At 45.0% G+C, this 20,498-nt stretch overlaps 1 protein-coding gene and 1 long non-coding RNA gene across 6 annotated transcripts in view; one reads left to right on the forward strand and one right to left on the reverse strand.

The window, feature by feature from the left end:
• Positions 1-20,498, reverse strand: part of LOC140633741 (uncharacterized) — a 43,756-nt gene that overhangs the window by 20,621 nt on the left and 2,637 nt on the right. For all 5 annotated transcript variants that reach the window (XR_012031336.1, XR_012031332.1, XR_012031334.1 and 2 more), the window contains exon 3: positions 17,434-17,614. This is a non-coding gene — a long non-coding RNA (uncharacterized lncRNA). The remainder of the gene's footprint in view (positions 1-17,433; positions 17,615-20,498) is intronic.
• On the forward strand, positions 12,093-19,900 carry CCNB1 (cyclin B1). Its single transcript, XM_072826721.1, has 9 exons — positions 12,093-12,240; positions 13,024-13,194; positions 13,299-13,445; positions 16,162-16,344; positions 17,403-17,561; positions 17,773-18,009; positions 18,293-18,433; positions 18,985-19,095; positions 19,679-19,900. Exons 1-9 carry the CDS (start codon positions 12,220-12,222, stop codon positions 19,784-19,786), a joined length of 1,278 nt encoding a protein of 425 aa, XP_072682822.1. The 5' UTR covers positions 12,093-12,219; the 3' UTR covers positions 19,787-19,900.

Consider the following 20,498-nt stretch of genomic DNA (forward strand, 5'->3'; position numbering starts at 1 on the left):
CTTCTCTATGTTGCGGTACACTTAGGCACACGATGAAATACATTTAAGCGCTTAGTTCAGTGAAGTGAGGATATAAAACAGCCGGAACTCCGTGCAGGTGGGAGTATGAAATGAGGCAACCACTCTGGAGAACTCTTAAAACATGTGTACCCTGTGACCCCACAGTTCTGCTCCTAGGTATTTAGTCATGTTTACCCAAGACATGGAAAGGTGTGTCCACAAAAAGACTTGTACAAGGATGTACATAGTCGTGATAGCCAAAAACCAGAAGCAACCCATGTATCCATCAATAAAAAGTAAGTTGCAGTGTATTCATAATCGAACACTACTCAGATTTTTTAAAAATTACTGTTTCAAAAGTACAGGTAAATCTCAAAAAACATGTCAAGTGAAAAAAGCCAGACTCCTGAAATCCAAGAACATAGACTAATATGTAGCGCTAGAGCACAGAATGCTGACGGTTTAAGTCGGCAGTCTCTAGGGTGGGTCTTTCTAGGCTAAAGTCAAGGTGCTGCGGGACTGTGTTTCCTTCTGGAAGTTCTAGAGGACAGTCTACGTCCTGGCTCATTCAGAGTGTTAGCCAAACCCAGTGCTTGTGCTTGTAGGACTGAGGTCCCCTTTTGTTCGTGTTCCCAGGGTCTAGAGGCCGCCTGCATTCCTTGGCATCCTCCGTCTTCAAAGCCGGCAGCTGTGGGTCCCGTGCTCCTCCTACCTCAAGCCCTGTTTCCTTGCCCACGGTTCCATCTTCCTCTGATGCACCTTTCTGGCCCCTCTTCCACTTCTAAGGACTCGTGGTTCTATGAGGCCCATCCAAGTAATCCAAGATAATGTCCCTATCTCAAGGCCACCAAAGCCCTTTTGCCATGTAACCTATCCAAAGGTGTGTTCGTATCCGCAGGTTGTAGGCATGGCAAAGACATCTTGAGGGCCAGTGGCTCGTTAATCTGCCTACTACGTGGCTGCCTTGGGGAGACCGAATTTATTGCAAAGGGGCTCTTTTTGAAATGATGGGAATGTTCTATGTCTACATCTAGCATAGGTATATAATTGTCAAAATTTTTTAAATTATAATTTACTGCATTTTCTTTAAATGTTCTTTTTTTTATTTTTTTAATTTTTATTTATTTGATAGTCACAGAGAGAGAGAGAGAATGAGGCAGAGACACAGGCAGAGGGAGAAGCAGGCTCCATGCACCGGGAGCCCGACGTGGGACTCGATCCCGGGTCTCCAGGATCGCGCCCTGGGCCAAAGGCAGGCGCCAAACCGCTGCGCCACCCAGGGATCCCCTTTAAATGTTCTTATAACTTGCTAGTGATAATTATTTTTTTAAGAGGAAATTTTTTTTTAAGATTTTTTTTTTTTAATTTATTCATAGAGACACAGAGAGAGAGAGAGAGGCAGAGACACAGGCAGAGGGAGAAGCAGGCTGCATGCAGGGAGCCCGACGTGGGACTCAATCCTGGCTCTCCAGGATCACGCCCTGGGCTGCAGGCCGCACTAAACCACTGTGCCACCCGGGCTGCCCGTGATTGTTAATTTAGAAGCTACTATATACTAGGCACTGAAGAAGCAGTTTACATAACCATTTCCCAGCACTCTGGCGTTATCACAGCCTGGGTGTGTATCATCACATAACTGCACAGCCCCGGTGGCTCAGCAGTTTAGCGCCGCCTTCCACCCTGGGTGTGACCCCGGAGTTCCGGGATGGAGTCCCACATCGGGCTCCCTACATGGAACCTGCTTCTCCCTCTGCCTGTGTCTCTGGCTCTCTCTCTCTCTCTCTCTCTCTCTCTCTCTCTCTCTCTCTCTCTGTGTCTCTCATGAATAAATAAATAAAATCTTAAAAAATAAAATAGGGTAGATGACAGCTCCTTCCGGCCTCTGTCCCAACGGGAAAGCAGTAGTTACCGGGCATCGGTAACAGGGAAAAGCCAATGAAGAGATGCATGTCCGGAGAAAGATGAATGAACTAATGCTCTGGGCTCAGAAGAGGAAGAAGAGTCTCCCGAGAAGATTAGAAAAGCTGGGGACGCCTGGGTGGCTCAGCGGTTAAGCGCCTGCCTGTGGCCCAGGGCGTGACCTGGGCTCCCCGGATCAAGTCTTACGTCGGGCTCCCTGCATGGAGCCTGCTTCTCCCTCTTCCTGTGTCTCTGCCTCTCCCTCTCTGTCTCTCATGAATAAATATATCAAATCTTTTTTAAAAAGAAAGAAAAGCCTTTATGGAGGAGGGGGCATAGGCTGTTAACAACCAGGGGGAAAAGCCCGCGGGTCAGGTGAGGTTGAGCTCCACTGGTCCCCGCGCCTCGCGGCCTACGCCAGGACAGCTCACGCTGGCTTCGCTCCCTCGGAGCCCCCCAGGGCGGCGGGGGCACCTCCCGGCTGCTCCCACCTCCGACTCCAGCAAAGAGCCGCTGTGGAGGTCGCTGGGCGCCTGGAGGCCCCAGGTGGTGCACGAGCCCTCGGCCACCAGCGTGCAGAGCCCGGCTCTGCTGTCCACACCACACGGGAGTGCTGCGCCTCGACACCCCTCCCTTCCTTCTTGCCCTTTGACCCGTCTGATCCGTTTCTGTTCTCTTGCCCTCGCTCAGCACCCTGCGCCCACCAGGAGCAGGGGAGCCAGGCCTTGGGGGTGTCCGGCCGGCTCAGTCCCCGAGCGGGCGGCTCTCGATCTCAGGGTCACAAGTTCGAGCCCCAATCTGGGTACAGAGATCACTAAAAAAAATAACAATAACAACGTTAAAAATGAAAATTAATTAAAAAATAAATAGGGTTGGGATCCCTGGGTGGCGCAGCGGTTTGGCGCCTGCCTTTGGCCCAGGGCGCGATCCTGGAGACCTGGGATCAAATCCCACGTCGGGCTCCCGGTGCTTGGAGCCTGCTTCTCCCTCTGCCTATGTCTCTGCCTCTCTCTCTCTCTCTCTCTCTGTGACTATCATAAATAATAAATAAAAGAAAAAAAATAAAATAAATAAATAGGGTTTGTAACAAGGTTTCTCAATGCAGGATGGTTAGCCACAAGCTACTTCACCTCGGGACGGTTGGGGTGCAGCTGACTCCCAGTGGGTGCGAACAACCACCACAAGGCCGAGGACCCAGTTCCCCTTGTAGCAGCGGGGATCAGTCACTGCAAACAGCCTCCTGCTGAGAAGCCTCTTGCAGGACAGCCAGCCCAAGAAAAGTTGAAATACATATCGACCACACTCTAAATAGAACAAAAACTGTTTTTCACTGCTTTCTCAAGTACCAGTTGTGTCACCCTCTTCCTCTGTAAACATATCGGGGTGCTCCCCAGGCCCCCAGGCCCACACTCCCACGCACAGCAGGGCGGGAGTAGAAGCAGAGGGGTCTCCAAGCTTCTTGCTCTCTCAACACAGCAACCTGTTACCTTTTTTCTGTAAAGATTTCTGTAAAGTCCCAGAGCCTGAGCGCCCCAACTGGTGAAGGGCATTGGGGATCCCTGGGTAGCTCAGTGGTTTAGCGTCTGCCTTTGGCCCAGGGCGTGATCCTGGAGACCGGGATCAAATCCCACATCAGGCTCCCTACATGGAGCCTGCTTCTCCCTCTGCCTGGGTCTCTGCCTCTCTCTCTCTCTCTCTCTGTGTCTCTGTCTCTCATGAATAAATAAATAAAATCTTAAAAAAAAAAAAAGATTTAAAAATTCTTAAAGTTCCAAGAGGGGAAAGCACAGCAAGATCCAGAGACGCATCCTCCTGGGCTTGCCCCCTGAAACCGGCCGCCCTGAAGCTAGGGGCTCCCAGGACTTGCCACTTTAGGGAGCCAAGAATTTTCCTTTGTCATTTAAGCCAGTTGCCCTGGGGCCCTTATCACAGGGGAGCTCCGGTGCAAATGCGCTCTTGGTTTTTTAAACCCACGTCCCCCTCCTCCCCCGACCCCGCCTGTGACAAAGGAGAGAGGGAAGAAGAGAGGCTGCTGAGAGACAGAAATCTTATCTAATCCAATCATGTATTGTAAGACTTTATCTTCACATCTGCAAGAATGTGCACCTTGACAGCGGTTATCCCACGACATAAAACATAGTGACAACTAAAAAAAAAGTATTGGTTGTACAAACTTGACTTATTCATAGTTTGAAATAAAAAAAGATTTAAAGATTCTTTTAAAATGTCTGTACTTCTGGAGGTGCCCAAAGTGGCTCAATTAGGCGGTTAAGCAGCTGACTCTTGGTGAGAGCTCAGGTCGTGCTCAGTGGGGAGTCGGCCTCCCCTCCTTCTCCCCCTGCTACTCTCTCTCTCTCTCTCTCTCTCTCTCTGCCTCTCTCTGAAATTAAATAGATAATTTTTTTTAATGTTTTTAAATAATACAACTGGGCGCCTGGATGGCTCAGTCAGGGAAGAAGCGTCTGCCTTGGGCTCAGGCCATGACCCCAGAGCCTTGTGATCGAGGCCCGGCCCACATCCAAGGCCCACATCCGGCTCCCTGCCCAGCGGGGAGCCTGCTTCTCCCTCTCTCCCCATCAGGCTCCCTTACTCTGTCTCTCTCAGATAAATTAAATCTTTTAAAATAATAATAATAAAACTTAAAAAAAAAATATTTGTACTCTTTTATGTGCAGAAAATATTTTTAAAGGACACCCAAGAGCCTTTTACTGTGGAGGAGTACTTAATTTTTATTGTATAACCTCCTTAACTGTGGTTACGTGTAGCATCTAAAACCAGGAAGAAAGAAAGAAGAAAAGAAAGAAAGAAAGAAAGAAAGAAAGAAAGAAAGAAAGAAAGAAAGAAAGAAAGAAAGAAAGAAAGAAAGAAAGAAAGAGAAATTAAGAAAGGAAGGAAGGAAGGAAGGAAAGAAAGAAAGAAAAAGAAAGAAAGAAAGAAAGAGAAAGAAAAAGAAAGAAAGAAAGAAAGAAAGAAAGAAAGAAAGAAAGAAAGAAAGAAAGAAAGAAAGAAAGAAAGAAAGAAGAAAGAAAGAAAAAAGAAAAAACTGCTATCAACAATTCAAGGGACAGTGGTAAGAGCTAGCTCAGGGGTACGCCCGCTGTGCAGTGGCTGGCTCAGTCGGTGGAGTGTGGACTCTTCCTCTCTGGGTGGTGACTTCCAGCCCCAGGGTGGGCCTGCAGCCTACTTTAAATAACAAAAAAAAAGGCAAGTATACACTAGCTGTACCAATGGAACCCTGTCCCACTGAAGAAATTGCTTCATCATGCATTCCCAGGGTCCTTTTCACTTCTATCTCCATCTCTGTCTTAGTGGGAATATCCCTGATTTTCAGCCACCATAACCACTCCCTCCCTTCAATGTGACCCTTTCTCCAGTTACATATGTGCGAGTATTCATTTATCTGTTTATTTTTAAAGGAGATAGAAGTTCATTGAATACACCGCAAGGGACAAGTGGGCAGGACAGCAGAGTCTGCTATGCCTGCTTTTAAAAAGTCAAATTGAAAAAAAAAAAAAGAAAGAAAAAAAAAGTCAAATTGGGGTAATCCCTGGGTGGCTCGGTGGTTTGGCATCTGCCTTCAACCCAGGGTGTGATCCTGGAGTCCCGGGATCGAGTCCCACATGGGGCTCCCTGCATGGAGCCTGCTTCTGTCTCTGCCCATGTCTCTGTCTCTGTCTCTCTCTCTCTGTGTCTCTCATAATAAATAAAATCTTTTTAAAACATAAATAATAAATAAATAGTCAAATTGTTCTTTAAAATATTGAACAAAATGGACCTCTCCTTGTGCCCCATTCCTGCTCTCTAAAAGGAACAGCTTTCTATTCCTAACTGCAATTTGCCATTGCAAATTAACTGCATTAATCTCAATATTATCCTTACACTGCTATTTTGGGGGATACACAGGTATTTTTTTAAGATTTACTTATTTAGGGATCCCTGGGTGGCGCAGCGGTTTATTGCCTGCCTTTGGCCCAGGGCGTGATCCTGGAGACCTGGGATCGAATCCTACATTGGGCTCCCGGTGCATGGAGCCTGCTTCTCCCTCTACCTATGTCTCTGCCTCTCTCTCTCTCTCTGTGACTATCATAAATAAAAAAACAAAATAAAATAAAAAATGATTTACTTATTTATTTAAGAGGACAAGGTGAGGGGGTGGGGAGCAGGGAGCCACACCGCCCCGGGGCTCCGGGGCTGCATCCCAGGACCCTGAGACCATAATCTGAGTGGAAGGCAGCCGCCTAACCGACTGAGCCACCCAGGCACCCCTGGGACGTACAGTTTTTAAAGATTGCCCGGTAGCTCCTTGCAATGGAAGATGAGGGTTTGGCGGTTTTACACCACACCGGCACACAGGCACGTCCATAGGCATCCCTCTCTCTCTTTCCTCGCCTTCCCAATACAAGTTGAATCATAGTTTTTGGTTAACTCAATATTCAGTGTTCCTCTTATTGTGACTGTGTGTAATTTACCACAGTGCCCTATGGACCCTATTAGGACTACATTCCCATCTTTTCTTTTAACAACTTCTAGCTTGTTCCAGATTGACTATCGCTGTGTCTGTTCTCATTTGCTTAGTGTTTTTCTGTGCCTGCTACTAATTCATCTCCAATTTACCAGAAGTGTAAATCTCTGCTCACTACCTTCAAATACATCAGATGATAAATTAATTTCTTTCTTTCTTTTTTTGCTTGGAGAGTGTCCCCTTTAGAGCCCACCATCCTTGTTCTACTCCACCATGGCCTGACCTAGCTTGAGGCCTAATAGATTTTATGTATGTATGTATGTATGTATGTATGTATGTATGTATGTATTTAGAGACCATGCCTGCGTGCAAGCAAGGGGATGGGCAGAGGGAGAGAGACTGTGCACTGAACGGGATCCTCATGCAAGGCTCCATCCACGACCCCAGACCCGGACCTGCGTGGAAATCAAGAGTCCACCACTTAACTGACCAAACCGTCCAGGCGCACCGAGGTCTACTGGAAAGAGCCAGGCTGGGATCCTCAAAGTCTTTGGAATTTCTTTTGCCTTCCTGCTGTGTTTTAGATCCCACATCGAACTCTTTTAATTTTCCTCCTTGTTTCGGAAGACTACACACCAATAATTTCCTAAGAAAAGGTACAGGGGCGGTAATGTTTTAGATGTTGTAAATCTGAACACGACTTTATTCCATGTTGTGATTATTGGATGGTTTGTCCGGGTACAGAATTATAAACTAGGGATCCCTGGGTGGCGCAGCGGTTTAGCGCCTGCCTCTGGCCCAGGGCGTGATCCTGGAGACCCGGGATCGAATCCCACGTCGGGCTCCCAGTGCATGGAGTCTGCTTCTCCCTCTGCCTATGTCTCTGCCTCTCTCTCTCTCTCTGTGACTATCATAAATAAATAAAAATTAAAAAAAAAAAGAATTATAAACTGAAAATCATTTTCCCTGAGAATCTTCTAGCTTTCAACCTTACTATTGAAAATCTAATTCCATTCTGATTCTGGATCCTTCGTATATGCAATCTGACTTTGTTTCCTTTTAGGTTCTTTCCTTTATTCTTAATGTTATATATCAGCACAGCACAGTGTGTCATGGGATCTATCATTTGTTCATTTATTTTGCGAAAAGCTCAGACGTGAATGCATGAAACTAATGTTCTTTGGGTCTGGGCAGTTTTCTGGTATTATGTATTTAACGGTATCCTCTGAATTTTCTCTGGTCTATTTTTCTTGAACTATTAGTTGTGTGTTAGACATTGTGGAATGAGCTCTAATTTTCTTATTTTTTCTATGGTCTCTTTGTCTTTTTATCTTTTTTTCTGGGAACATTCTTTTCTTTCAAACTCCCTGCCTTTTTAATTTTTGCTGTCATATTTCTAAGTTCTGGGGCTCTTTTATAAACTTGCTTATAGGTGAATTATTTTTATTTTTCTGATGATATGGGTTGTAAGTTATTTTTATTTTTTAGCTTTCTACTCCTTGAATTGCTTGTTCACGGAGTTTCTTTTTTTGTTGTTTTGGTCTCTTTCAAGTTGGACCATTTCCTCATATGTCTGGTGCTCACTGGCTGGCCATTAAGAGTGAAGAGTAAGATGCTAAAATGTTGATCAGAAGCTCAGGGTCAGTGTGCAAGCATGTCAAGTAGTGAGTGTTGTTTTCAGGGTGACCGAACCATCTCTTCATCTCTTTGCACACCCTAACCATCAGTATTTTTGCGACTTTTTTGTGGGGCTGGTCCATTCCCCAGGGAATCATGCTCTTACCTCATTTTGGAGGATATAAGCTTAGCTACCTGCATTTAGGGGACTGAGTGGGAGAAAGAAACTGAAGGACTCACCATTTGGTATCAAAAAATTTTATTTCAGGGGATCCCTGGGTGGCGCAGAGGTTTGGCGCCTGCCTTTGGCCCAGGTTGTTAACCATGGAGACCTGGGATCAAGTCCCATGTTGGGCTCCAGGCATGGAGCCTGCTTCTGTCTCTGCCTCTCTCTCTCTCTCTCTGTCTGTCTATTTCTATCATGAATAAATAAATAAAATCTTAAAAGAAAGAAAGAAAGAAAGAAATGTTGTTGTCACATTTAAAAAAAATTTTTTTCAGGGGCTCCTGGGGGGCTCAGTGGTTGAGCATTTGCCTTTAGGTCAGGGCATGATCCCAGCGTCCCGGGATCAAGTCCCACATTGGGCTCCATGCATGGAGCCTGTGTCTCTGCTTCTCTCCGTGTGTCTCTCATGAATAAATAAATAAAATCTTAAAAGAAGAAAAATTTTATTTCATCCTCATCTTGCCTGGTGTCTGAATCCAGAGTTCCTTTAGTTCAGCATCCCTGAACATAAACCTCCAGTTGTCAGCTGGGACCAGAAAGAGGCCACACTCTCACTGCACTCAGATGTGCAGGAGAGAAGCTACTAATTCTGTTTTCAGCTCCACCTACAACCGCCAATTTCATAGGCTCCTGGTACCTCCAGTTCCTGAAATGTGTGCTTCTTGGGTTTCCACTGCCAGCTTAGATTTCAACTTTCTTGGGCTGTCTGCTACTTCCATTACCCCTTATTGAGTTGCTTTTCTGCTTCCAAAATGTTGCCTTTAGTGTCTCCTTCCCTATCCTTGCGAGTTACCCATTTTTCTTAAATCCCTTTACTTTCTTCGGGGAGAAACCAAGCCGACATGTACATTCAGTCTGTCATGGTACCCACTGCTCCCTCCGTGAAACTTGGCCTTCTCTCTTCTGGGACACCACTGTTTGATCTCCTAACCTCTCTGATCTTATTGCCCAATTTTCTTAACTGGCTTCTCTTATTTTTCAATCTTTACACATGGAGGGCCCCAGGGCTTGCTCCTGGTGTGTAGGCTTCTTTACATTCCTTCTCTAGATGACCTCCCTCTGTGTAGGGATTTAAATGCCATCTACAGGTCCACAGCCATTAGCTCCCACCCTGAGTCGGCCTGGTGGACATCTCCTCTTGCATATCTTTAAGCATTCCAGATGTAGCGCAATTCTTGATCTCCTACCCACAACCTGCTACCCATTAAAAGCTGCTCATCTTTAAGTGGGCAGTCTTTCTGTTTCAGTTACTCAGGCCAAAACCTGAGTTATCGCTCCCAAGTATGCAAGCCACCAAGACCCAACAAATCTACCTCCAATATTTATCCAAAATCCATCTCTTTCTGTCTCGTGCTACTAGTACCCATCCAAGCCATCATCTATTGCCTAGTCAGCTGTGATAGACTCTTCAGGGCTCCTCTTGCTCCCCCTGCCCCCAATCCACACACATCGTCTCTACAGAAACCCTAAAGTAATTCTATTGAAGGATGATTACACCACACCTTGGCTTGAAACCCTCCAAAGGCTTCCAAGGCACTTCCATAGCCCAAACTCTTTACCTTGGTCTACAAAGACTGGTAGAATTTTATTTTTTCCAATTTCTTCAATCTCACTTCTACTCTGTCCTCTATACGTCTAGCCTTACTGGCTTTGCTGAACACGACAAACCCATTCCTATTGCTAGGTTTTCACAGCTATTTCCTCTATTGGGAATGTTCCCTTTTTTGTCATTTAAGCCTCATGTTAAGAGGAGTTACATCACTTTCCCAGACTGTCCTAACCACCAAGTCTAAGGTAGCTACCAAGTGACTACAACCCTCCCTTCATTCTCTGTCTAACCCTTACTAGCATCTGGCTTTTTTTTTTTCTTTCTTTCTTTTTTCCCCCACTCTGCTCACTTCTTTCTCCTACTGAAATATAAGGTTTGTGAAAGTGAGGATCCCTGTTTTGTTCAGAGCTATATTCCTAGCACTTAGAACAGGGCCTGGTATGTAGTTAGCGCTATTGGCCACAGGAGAGAACATTGAGTTTATTGACTTCACATTGAGTAGTTCATTGAGGAGAAAGTCACACAACTTGTTTTTAAATATTTTATTTATTTATTAGGAGAGACACATACAGAGAGAGAGAGAGAGAGGCAGAGACATAGGAAGAGGGAGAAGCAGGCTCCCTGTGGGGAGCCCAATGTGGGACTCGATTCAGGGACTCCAGGATCACACCCTGAGCCAGAAGGCAGACGCTCAACCGCTGAGCCACCCAGGCATCCCTAGTTTTTAAGTGTTATAAAGAAAGGGGGTGATCATGGTACTTAGGCTAATTAAGCATCAAAAACTATCATACCAAATAGAAATGAGTCTATAGATGTGTACATAGTTGGCAAGATTTCTCAAGTTTGGCACTTGTACACTATCGACATTTTGGGTTGGGTTATTATTTGTGTGTACTTGGGAGGGTGGGAGCTATCTGATGCATTGTAGGAAGAGCCATGGGAACCATTCCAGATTAAAGGAAGCTAAGTGTAACATCTGGCCCTAGACTGCATCCTGCCCTGGAGGAGGGAAAATATTATGAGGGATCTTATTAGATCAACTGACAAAACTGCAGTATAAACTAAGTTGCATGAAATACTGTAATAACGTAAACTTATTAAGTTAATAACTATTGTGGTTATGTAAGAGAATATATCCTTTTCTTATAGGCAGTACACACTAAAGAATTAAGGATAAAGGGCCATAAGTACATCAACTTACCCTCCAATGTTTCAGGAAAAAATTAATTTTAATTTAATTTTTTAAAAAGATTTTATTTATTTACTCATGAGAGACACAGAGAGAGGCAGAAACACAGGCAGAGGGAGAAGCAGCTTTCCTGTGGGGAGCCGGATGCAGGACTTGATCCCAGGACCCTAGCGTGACACCCTGAGCTGAAGGCAGATGGTCAGCCACTGAGCCACCCAGGTGCCCCCAGGAAGAAAATGTTTATAGACAGATGTAGATATTTATATACAGAAAGAAGTAAATGATGGAGCCAATGAGGTAATATGTCAAGCATACTTGAATCTAGGCAAAAGGCATACGTGTGTTATTCGTAGTATTTTTGTTTGCAACTTCCCTAAGTCTGAAATCATTTTCAAATACAAAGCTAAAACAAAAGATTGGCTTTGGGAAGCAACTGGATTAAAGTAACCTGTCAGGTTAAGAAGCTGACAATATTCTTAAGAGGCCATTGGTGTTGTGGAAACATCAGGGAGCCAAACAGCAACTGAAGTTCATTTCCCGTGTTACTAATTTGTGACCCTGGGAAAGTCACTCAGAGCCGCCCTGAGCTCTGGTCCCTCACCCAGAGGGCTGCTGCTGAATGTACATTAAATCAGCCTTTCCTGCTACATGCCAGGCACAAGAGGAAAGTGTGTAACAATACGTCGCACTGGGGGCGCCTGGGTGGCGGGGTCCGGGGATCGAGTCCCGCGTCCGGCTCCCTGCAGGGGTCTCTGCCTCCCTCCGTGCCTTTCATGAATAAATAAGTAAACTCTTAAAAAAAAAAAAAAAAAAGTAAACTCTTAAAAAAAAATACGTAGCACTGCTCCTCAGATTCTCCACGTCGGGCCGCGCGGCCGTCACTCTCCTTCGCAGGACAGCAGCCCACGGCGAGGGCCCCAGGCGGCCGAGCCCCGCGCAGGTGCACCTGCAGCGCCCCTCCAGGTGGCCGCGCGGCCCCCCCGCCCGAAGCCCCGCCCCGCCGAGGCCCCGCCTCCTCGCGAACGTCCCCGCGGGGTCGCCCAGGAAACGCGTTCGCGGAGGAACCGGCAGCGGCCAATGGGAAGCGAGCGAGTGCCACGAACCGGCCAATGAGGGGGCAGCAGCGCGGGGTTTAAACCCGAGGCGGCCGGGCTCCTCCCGGCGTGCTGCGGAGGAACGGCTGTTGACCCGCGGGCCTCGGCTCTCGGCTCCCGGCTCCCGGCTCCCGGCTCGTCGGCGGCTCCCGCGCTCTCCTCTCCCCCCGTGAAGACGCGGCCATGGCGCTCCGGGTCACCAGGGTGAGCTGCTGCGGGCGGCCGCGGCCCTGCTCCGCCCTGCCCGAGCCCCCCCATCCCCCCCGGGCACTAGGGCGGCGATTCGGGGAGGAGGATGGGGGCCTCGGTGGGTCCGGGCACGGTGGGGAGCGACGGGAGCGACGGGAGCGGAGGGCTGGGCTGGGCCGGCCCGGATACAGGCTTGGCGCGAGGGGAGGGCGGAGGAGGGTCGACGGGAAACCTCTGGTAAAAATGTGGTAGAAAGGGGGCACCTGGGGGCTCAGCGGTTAGGCGTCCGCCTCGGCCCAGGGCGTGGCCCCGGGTCCCGGGATCTAGTCCCGCGTCGGGCTCCCCGCAGGGCGCCTGCTTCCCGCCTGCCTGGGTCTCTGCCTCTCTCATGGATCAATAAATAATACATATTTTTAAAAAAGTGGTAGCGCGCCCCTGAGTGGGCCCCCACCCACCCGCCGCCTAACCCTGCTTCCCGGAGAGAAGGTGCCTGCCTTGGGAGGCTTTTCAGATTTCCTTTCAAATGTAAATTGGCGATATTTTAGGTTCCCCGGGGACTCAACAGGCAGCCCCTTAATAGATAGGTGACCAGGGGGGCTTGTCACAGCCCAAGCGTAGATCCTGGAGCCCTGGTTTCCCTTGAGAACCCATTTTTTACCGCCAGCTTTTCCTCCGAGTCAGTGTCGTCGTCCGTCCGTCCCCCCCCCCCCCCCCCCCCCGCAACTTAACTAACCAACCCTTGACTTAACTCTAACCTGGCTGGGCCAGTTCTCAAAAAGGGGGTTTTGTTTCTTTCAGAACACAAAAGTGAATGTTGAAAACAAGGCGAAGATCGGTATGGCAGGGGCAAAGCGGGTGCCTCTGGCCTCTGCTGCAGCCTCCAAGCCCGGCCTGAGGCCAAGAACTGCTCTGGGAGACATTGGTAACAAAGTCAGTGAACAACCACAGGCCAAACTGCCTCTGAAAAAGGTAATTGTCTTGCTGACCCAGCCTCTCTGTGAGGGTCCACCTTACTGCCGGAACCCTTGATGGAAAAACATGTCATTTTCTCATTTTCTCCCTTCCACCCATAGGAAGCAAAAACTGCGGTTCCTGGAAAAGTCATTGCTAAAAAAATACCAAAGCCTCTGGAGAAGGCACCTGAGCCTGTCCCTGTCCCGGAACCAGAGCTGGAACCTGAGCCGGTTAAAGAAGAAAAACTTTCGCCCGAGCCTATTTTGGTAAACTTACTTTGCCTTTCTCCATGTGTTGGTTGGTTGTCCTCTCAGCACATGGAGTAACATTTGAACAAGTGGTAATGCTAGTAGCATAGAGTGCTCAGCAGTCTCTGCTCTGCGCTGGAAGTGCTTTTAACTGACACAATCTTTACATGGACTCTTGTATTACTACCTCTACTTTTTAGATAATGGCTTAGAGAGGTATTTATGTAACTTTTCAAGGAGTCACACGTCTAATCTATGGCACCCATGATGGCCATCTGGCTTCAGAACCTAGGCTCTTCATCATTTTGTACACTGCCCCCTCCCTGCTATTAATGGTATTGAGTGATAGGTGCATGAACCAAAAGTTTGACTGTCTTTAGTTCAAGCCATCTGACTAGAATTTATTGACTGAAACAGATTATCTTGAATCCTTTCCCTCTCTAATGTGGCCACTGAATTAATAAGCCTGTAACACTGGGATATATAAAGGTGTTAAGCGGAAAAAAGATGTAGCTTTTCAGAGAGTAGGTGAGTTAACAGCCTCAAAAACTAAGAACTTCTTGAATACCAGTTAGGGAAATGTGTCCAATCCTGGGAAGGAGAAACAGGGCACCTAGAAGGGGCTTTTTTTTTTAAGATTTTTTTTTCTTTATTCATGAGAGACCCAGGGAGAGAGAAAGAGGCAGAGACAGGCAGAGGGAGAAGCAGGCTCCATGCAGGGAGCCCGATGTGGGACTCGATCCCAGGTCTCCAGGATCAGGCCCTGGGCCGAAGGCAAGCACTAAACCGCTGAGTCACCCAGGGATTGAAAGGGTTCTTTTGCTGAAATTATAATGAACTGTATTTAATGAAGCTCTAGTTTTTATTTTTCCTTATTTTATTTGAGAGAGTGAGAGAAAGTGAGCATGAGCAAGGTGAGAGGCAGAGGGAAAAGTAGACTGAACAGGAAGCCCTATGTGGGGGCTGGACCCAGATCTGGACCCCAGGATCATGACCTGAGCCACCCAGACTCTAATTTTTAAAATGTAGTTAAGGAGCAACTCTACTTGCTAGGTGGGATGATACCCACTTCATGAATTACTTAATAAAGACCATTACATCTTTATATTTATTTATTTATTTATTTAAAGATTTTATTTATTTCTTCATGAGAGACACAGAGAGAGAGAGAGAGGCAGAAACACAAGCAGAGGGAGAAGCAGGCTCCATGCAGGGAGCCCGACATGGGACTCGATCCTGAGTCTCCAGGATCACACCCTGGGCTAAAGGTGGTGCTAAACCATTGAGCTACCCGAGCTGCCCTACATCTTTATTTTTTTTATTTTATTTTTTTTTTAATAAGACACTTTCTTAAATTTTTTAATTTTTTTTTTATTATGATAGAGAGAGAGAGAGGCAGAGACACAGGCAGAGGGAGAAGCAGGCTCCATGCACCGGGAGCCCAATAAGGGACTCGATCCCGGGTCTCCAGGATCACGCCCTGGGCCAAAGGCAGGCGCCAAACCGCTGCGCCACCCAGGGATCCCTGCCCTACATCTTTAAATTAAGAATCAAATAGTTTAAGCCAGTTGAGAAAATGATCTATAAAAGTCATTCAGCCTAGTTCCTTATATCTAAGAGTCGGAGATTGGAGGATATTGCTTTATTTTTTATTTATTTTTTTTAAGATTTTATTTATTATTTATTCATGAGAGACAGACGGGGGAGGGGGGGGCAGAGACACAGGCAGAGGGAGAAGCAGGCTCCATGCAGGGAGCCTGATGTGGGACTCGATCCCGGGACTCCAGGATCACGCCCTCGGCCAAAGGCAGGCGCTAAACCATTAAGCCACCCACGATCCCCAAGGATATTGCTTTAGTATTGACATTCTGGACATAGCACATGAAACCTGTAGCACGCACAGTCTTTTGATTGGCCATACCAAACTCTTATGTGAGGTTTCCTTGAAGGTCCCATACTGTTTCTTTGCTTTCCCACTTGCTGAAAAAGGCTTTTCGCTCTCTTGTACCTTTTCATCTGGCAAAGCGGCTCAAGCATGAAATCTTGAAACTTTCCCTAACTTCCCTCACCCTTGTTCTTAGAATCAATCTCCTCACTTCATTTACTTTTCTCGTCTAGATTTAAACCCCTTTGAGAACACTATAAAGGCAGTGCCTAGCACAGAGCTTAACTGGAAGAAAATGCTCGATAAATGTTTGAGCAAAGAGAGAACTGGAGCTTGAGGGAAATAGCTAATAGTAACAACGAACGAACTCAGTTAATCCTTAGTAGTCAGGACAGAACTTGTGTTTTCCTGGGCAGTGAGAAGCAGTCCTTGATTTGATATTAAAGACTAAAGACAAAAAATAAAATAAAATAAAATAAAGACTAAAGACGGTCATTCATTTGGATTGACTTCGTATGACACTGATAGAGATTATTTATTTAGTCATTCCCTTCAGAGGAAAGTCTAGAATGTGATTTTGTTTGATTTTTCTCTGTTTTACTCATTAGGGTTTAGGTTCTGCTCACTTAAAATTGGCTCAGTCTGTTTTGGCTTTTGTTTTTTGTGACTAAGGACTAAGGATAAATTGAATACATGTGAAAAGAAGATGTTTCCTTTAAGAAATGAATCATGAATGATAATATGTCTCTTTAGCAGTTGGTCTTCTGAGTTAGTTCCAGTAATTGGGCCTTCATTCCTGGATTGTATGCTCCTCTTTGCTATTATTTCAAAAGATCTCTTTGTTTTAAGGTTGATACTCCCTCTCCAAGCCCGATGGAAACATCTGGATGTGCTCCTGCAGAAGAATATCTGTGTCAGGCTTTCTCTGATGTAATTCTTGCAGTGAATGATGTAGATGCAGAAGATGGAGCTGATCCAAACCTTTGTAGTGAATACGTGAAAGATATTTATGCTTATCTGAGACAACTTGAGGTCTGTATTATTTTTAGAATCTTTTTTTTTGAACTGCATTTGACCCTTAAGACATTGTTTTTTATATATATATATATATATAAAAGATTTTTATTTATTCATAGAGATGCAGAGAGAGAGAGAGAGGCAGAGACTCTGTCCACGGTCTCCAGGATCACGCCCTGGGCTGCAGGTGGTGCTAAACCACTGCGCCACCGGGGCTGCCCTCTTAAGACACTTTCCACTCACAGTCTACAATGATTCAAGCAGGGTGTGAGCAGCATTTCTTAATAGTAGATCCCACTTCCAAATTCCATTCACTGAGTACCAAACATCAAAAGTCAGTAACCAAACCAAGGATATCTTTATCTGTCATTATGGCTGTAGTTTGTTTTTTTTTTTGTTTTACCAGTTCTTAGATTTATTTATGTATTCATGAAAGACACAGAGAGGCAGAGATGTAGGCATAGGGAGAAGTAGGCTCCATGCAGGGAGCCTGATGTGGGACTCGATTCCAGGACCCTGAGGTCACGTCCTGAGCCAAAGGCAGATGCTCAACTACTGAGCTACCCAGGTGTCCCTTTATCTGCCTCTTTTTATTTTTTTTTTCTCCATTCTTTTTAGAATTCTAACTTAGGCTGAATGGGCTTAGGAGACATATGTGCTGATCCTTGCTGGTTCAGTCTTTTTCTCTATGGCATTTTGGGGGTTTAATTCCTAGAGCAGGTTTTCCAATGGATTGGAAAGTAGCTGCTGTTCATTTTCTCTACTTCATACAGCTCAGATTTTGGGTTTGAGTCATAAGTAAAAAGATCTGAGATGATAGCATGATACCTTTGTGATGAAGTGGGAATGTGGGCAGGTAGCAGTGATGGTAGGTTGAACATAGTAAGTCAAACTGTCATATTTAATGTTTGCTTTCTAACACAGTGACAGCTATTTGTAGTGACCATATGAGTAATTAAGTTGAGGACTGTTGGAGATTCTGAACTCTGAATTACTATTCTGTGGTGACTACTATTTGTGGTCAGAAATGTCACATGAAGTCTTACTTCTAAAGGATAATCATTCTTTTGCAGGAAGAACAAGCAGTCAAACCAAAATACCTACTGGGTCGTGAAGTCACTGGAAACATGAGAGCCATCCTAATTGACTGGCTAGTACAGGTTCAAATGAAATTCAGGTTACTGCAGGAGACCATGTACATGACTGTTTCCATTATTGATCGGTTCATGCAGGTGAGCATAATTCAGTAATTGAGGGTTCTCCCTTCCAGGGTCCTAGCAGAATTCTAAGAAACAGATTTTTTCAGTTAACATCTGTCTTGGATAGAGTGTCATTAATTAAGATTGTGCTGTGAGAGTGTTTTTCCATGTCCCCTTCATAGCTCTGTTGTCTCCTTTTTCGAGTACGTATTAGTTATTCATCCCGTTGGAATTCCCACTGCAGAATAACTGTGTGCCCAAGAAGATGCTGCAGCTGGTTGGTGTCACTGCCATGTTTATTGCAAGCAAATATGAGGAAATGTACCCTCCAGAAATTGGTGACTTTGCCTTTGTGACTGACAATACTTACACTAAACACCAAATCAGACAGATGGAAATGAAGATTCTAAGATCTTTAAATTTTGGTCTGGGCCGCCCTCTACCCCTGCATTTCCTTCGGAGAGCATCTAAGATTGGAGAGGTACATACTTCTTTGGTAACCTTTGGTATGGTACATCACGAAATACTGCGAATCAAGCAGATCTCATTGAACTGACTTAAAAAAGAATGCATGAGATGTGTAGACAAAGATATTGTTTGTTTCCAATCAGGCTACATATTAATATTTTTATTAAGGCCTTCCAGGGCAGTTGCGTTTGAGAGTTTATAGACAAACATTTGTAATTACAGTTAATGGGCATATTGGTTATTGCCAATTACAGAATTCTCTGCAGCAGTTCAGAGAGCTGTGGCTTTTATTTCAGGTTGATGTTGAGCAACATACTTTGGCCAAATACCTGATGGAGCTATCTATGTTGGACTACGATATGGTACACTTTCCTCCTTCTCAGATTGCAGCAGGAGCTTTTTGCTTAGCGCTGAAAATTCTCGATAATGGTGAATGGGTAAGCTCTGTACCACAGACCTTGGTTACCCTAAGCTTTTATATTGTAAGTGATGTTTGGATGAATACCAGACTGTTTTCATTCAAGGACGATTCAAATGGCTTCTAAAAATAGGGCATCTACTGAGAGAATGATTAAAAATTGTATCTTGTTTGCTGTGTGTTTGTAGGATACTCCCACTTAATCACCTAACTTTATCCTTCTCTACAGATAAAGACACTTGGAGCAAATGATATGCTAAAAGTTTATTCATAATCCTTGATTCACCAAGTATTTCTCCTATGTGCCCCGTGCTATCCTAGGCTCTAGGAGTGGAACTATGCATGAGGAAGTTGGCGTCAAAGAATTTGAGCATATGTGTAGAATAGATTTAAGCACAGGATCCTAGAGAAAGCATGAAAAAAAGAGTACCTGAGGAAGAAAGCATCTTAAGTTTATCGTAAATTTCAATTATAGTCAGTCCTATGGAATCTCTTCCTACTCTTTTAATATACAGAAATTGTATGAAAAACATTGTTGAGCATTTCTAACATTAACTTTTGTTGCCCTAGACACCAACTCTACAGCATTATCTGTCCTACACTGAAGAATCCCTTCTAAATGTTATGCAACACCTGGCTAAGAATATAGTCATGGTGAATCGTGGGCTTACAAAGCACATGGTAAGTTGGGGGCACCATAGGATGTTGCGGTGAAGGTGGGAGGTGGTGGGGAGTGAAAATACTTAAGACTTCATATCTGCAAATGCAAGGCTTATTTTTCTTCCTTTTCAAATTTCTTTTAGAGAGAGAGAGATGGGAGGGGGTGGCTGCAGGGGGACAGAATTTTTAAAAATTTTACTTTAATTAACATTCAGAGGTAGAGTTCAGTGATTCATCAGTTGTATGTAACATCAGTTACATCATGTGCCTTGCTTAATTAATTTCCATCACCCAGTTACTCCCTCCCTCTCCCCTTCAGAACTCAATTTGTTTCCTATAGTTAGGAGTTTCTCATGGTTTGTCTCCCTCTCTGATTTCATCTTATTTTATGGAAGAGAGAATCTTCAACAAGCTTCATGCCCAGCACGTACCCCAGTGCAGGGCTCAGTCTCACAACCCTGAGATCATGGCCTAAACTGAGCCATCCAGAGGCCCCAAGGCATAGCTTATTAAGTAGTTGATGTTTTCAGTGAATATCTGCACCATTGGATCTTACAGTGTTTTCCTCTTTCACTTCATTAATTACTATGCTTTTCTCTTCCAGACTATCAAGAACAAGTATGCCGCCTCTAAGCATGCTAAGATCAGCACTCTGGCACAGCTAAATTCTGCACTAGTTCAAGATTTAGCCAAGGCTGTGGCAAAGGTGTAACTTGTAAACATGCATTGGAGTATTGTAATATCTGCAAATAAAATTGGCACCATGTGCCATCTGTATATATTATATGTTACCTTTACTTTTAATAAAGCTTGTGGTCCTTTTTAACTTCTTACACCTTAACTCATTTGAATGTGGCTACTTTTCTACTTGAGGATAACCTAAAAGTTGTGTTAAAGGTCTGATGGGGAGTATAAGAAGTGCTTTTCAGTTTGTCGGGACCCAACTCACATACGTAATTGTTATTTGTGTGGTTGCTGTTTTACGTATCTGGCTTTGCTTTCTTAATATGGATTACTATGGTCATGAAGGCATTTAAAGCCCTTCTGTAGGGCATACTGCTCATAAGCCAAATCATCTTGGAGAATATGTAGCCTCGTTCTGCTTAAAAGTCTGCCACTTAATCCCTAAAATCCCCGTTTTCGGTTTCTTCTGGGTGGTAGCCATAACTCTTAGGTAGTTTTTACTTCTACCTCTACCACTATTTCTTAAATTATCAATTGTAGCTAGTACCAATTTTTTCACTTGGAAAAATAAGAACTTTATATTCTAATCCTACTTTACTTTTTCATTTTATTGATCAAATAAAAGTGGATCCTCAAAACATACAGAAGTATCTAAAAAAGTTAACTTACTCCTTACCCCCCACTCCTACAGCTCAATCTCATCCATCAGAAGGTACCAACAGTTTGGGATGTATCCTTCA

Source organism: Canis lupus, chromosome 5 (assembly GCF_048164855.1).
Source record: "Canis lupus baileyi chromosome 5, mCanLup2.hap1, whole genome shotgun sequence".
Lineage (NCBI taxonomy): Eukaryota > Metazoa > Chordata > Mammalia > Carnivora > Canidae > Canis > Canis lupus.

Excerpts from the sequence above, each read along its gene's own strand:
- CCNB1 (XM_072826721.1), top strand. The coding sequence starts at position 12,220 with ATGGCGCTCCGGGTCACCAGG. Across the intron at positions 13,446-16,161 it reads TTTCGCCCGAGCCTATTTTG|GTTGATACTCCCTCTCCAAG; the intron begins GTAAACTTACTT and ends CTTTGTTTTAAG. Across the intron at positions 16,345-17,402 it reads CTTATCTGAGACAACTTGAG|GAAGAACAAGCAGTCAAACC; the intron begins GTCTGTATTATT and ends ATTCTTTTGCAG.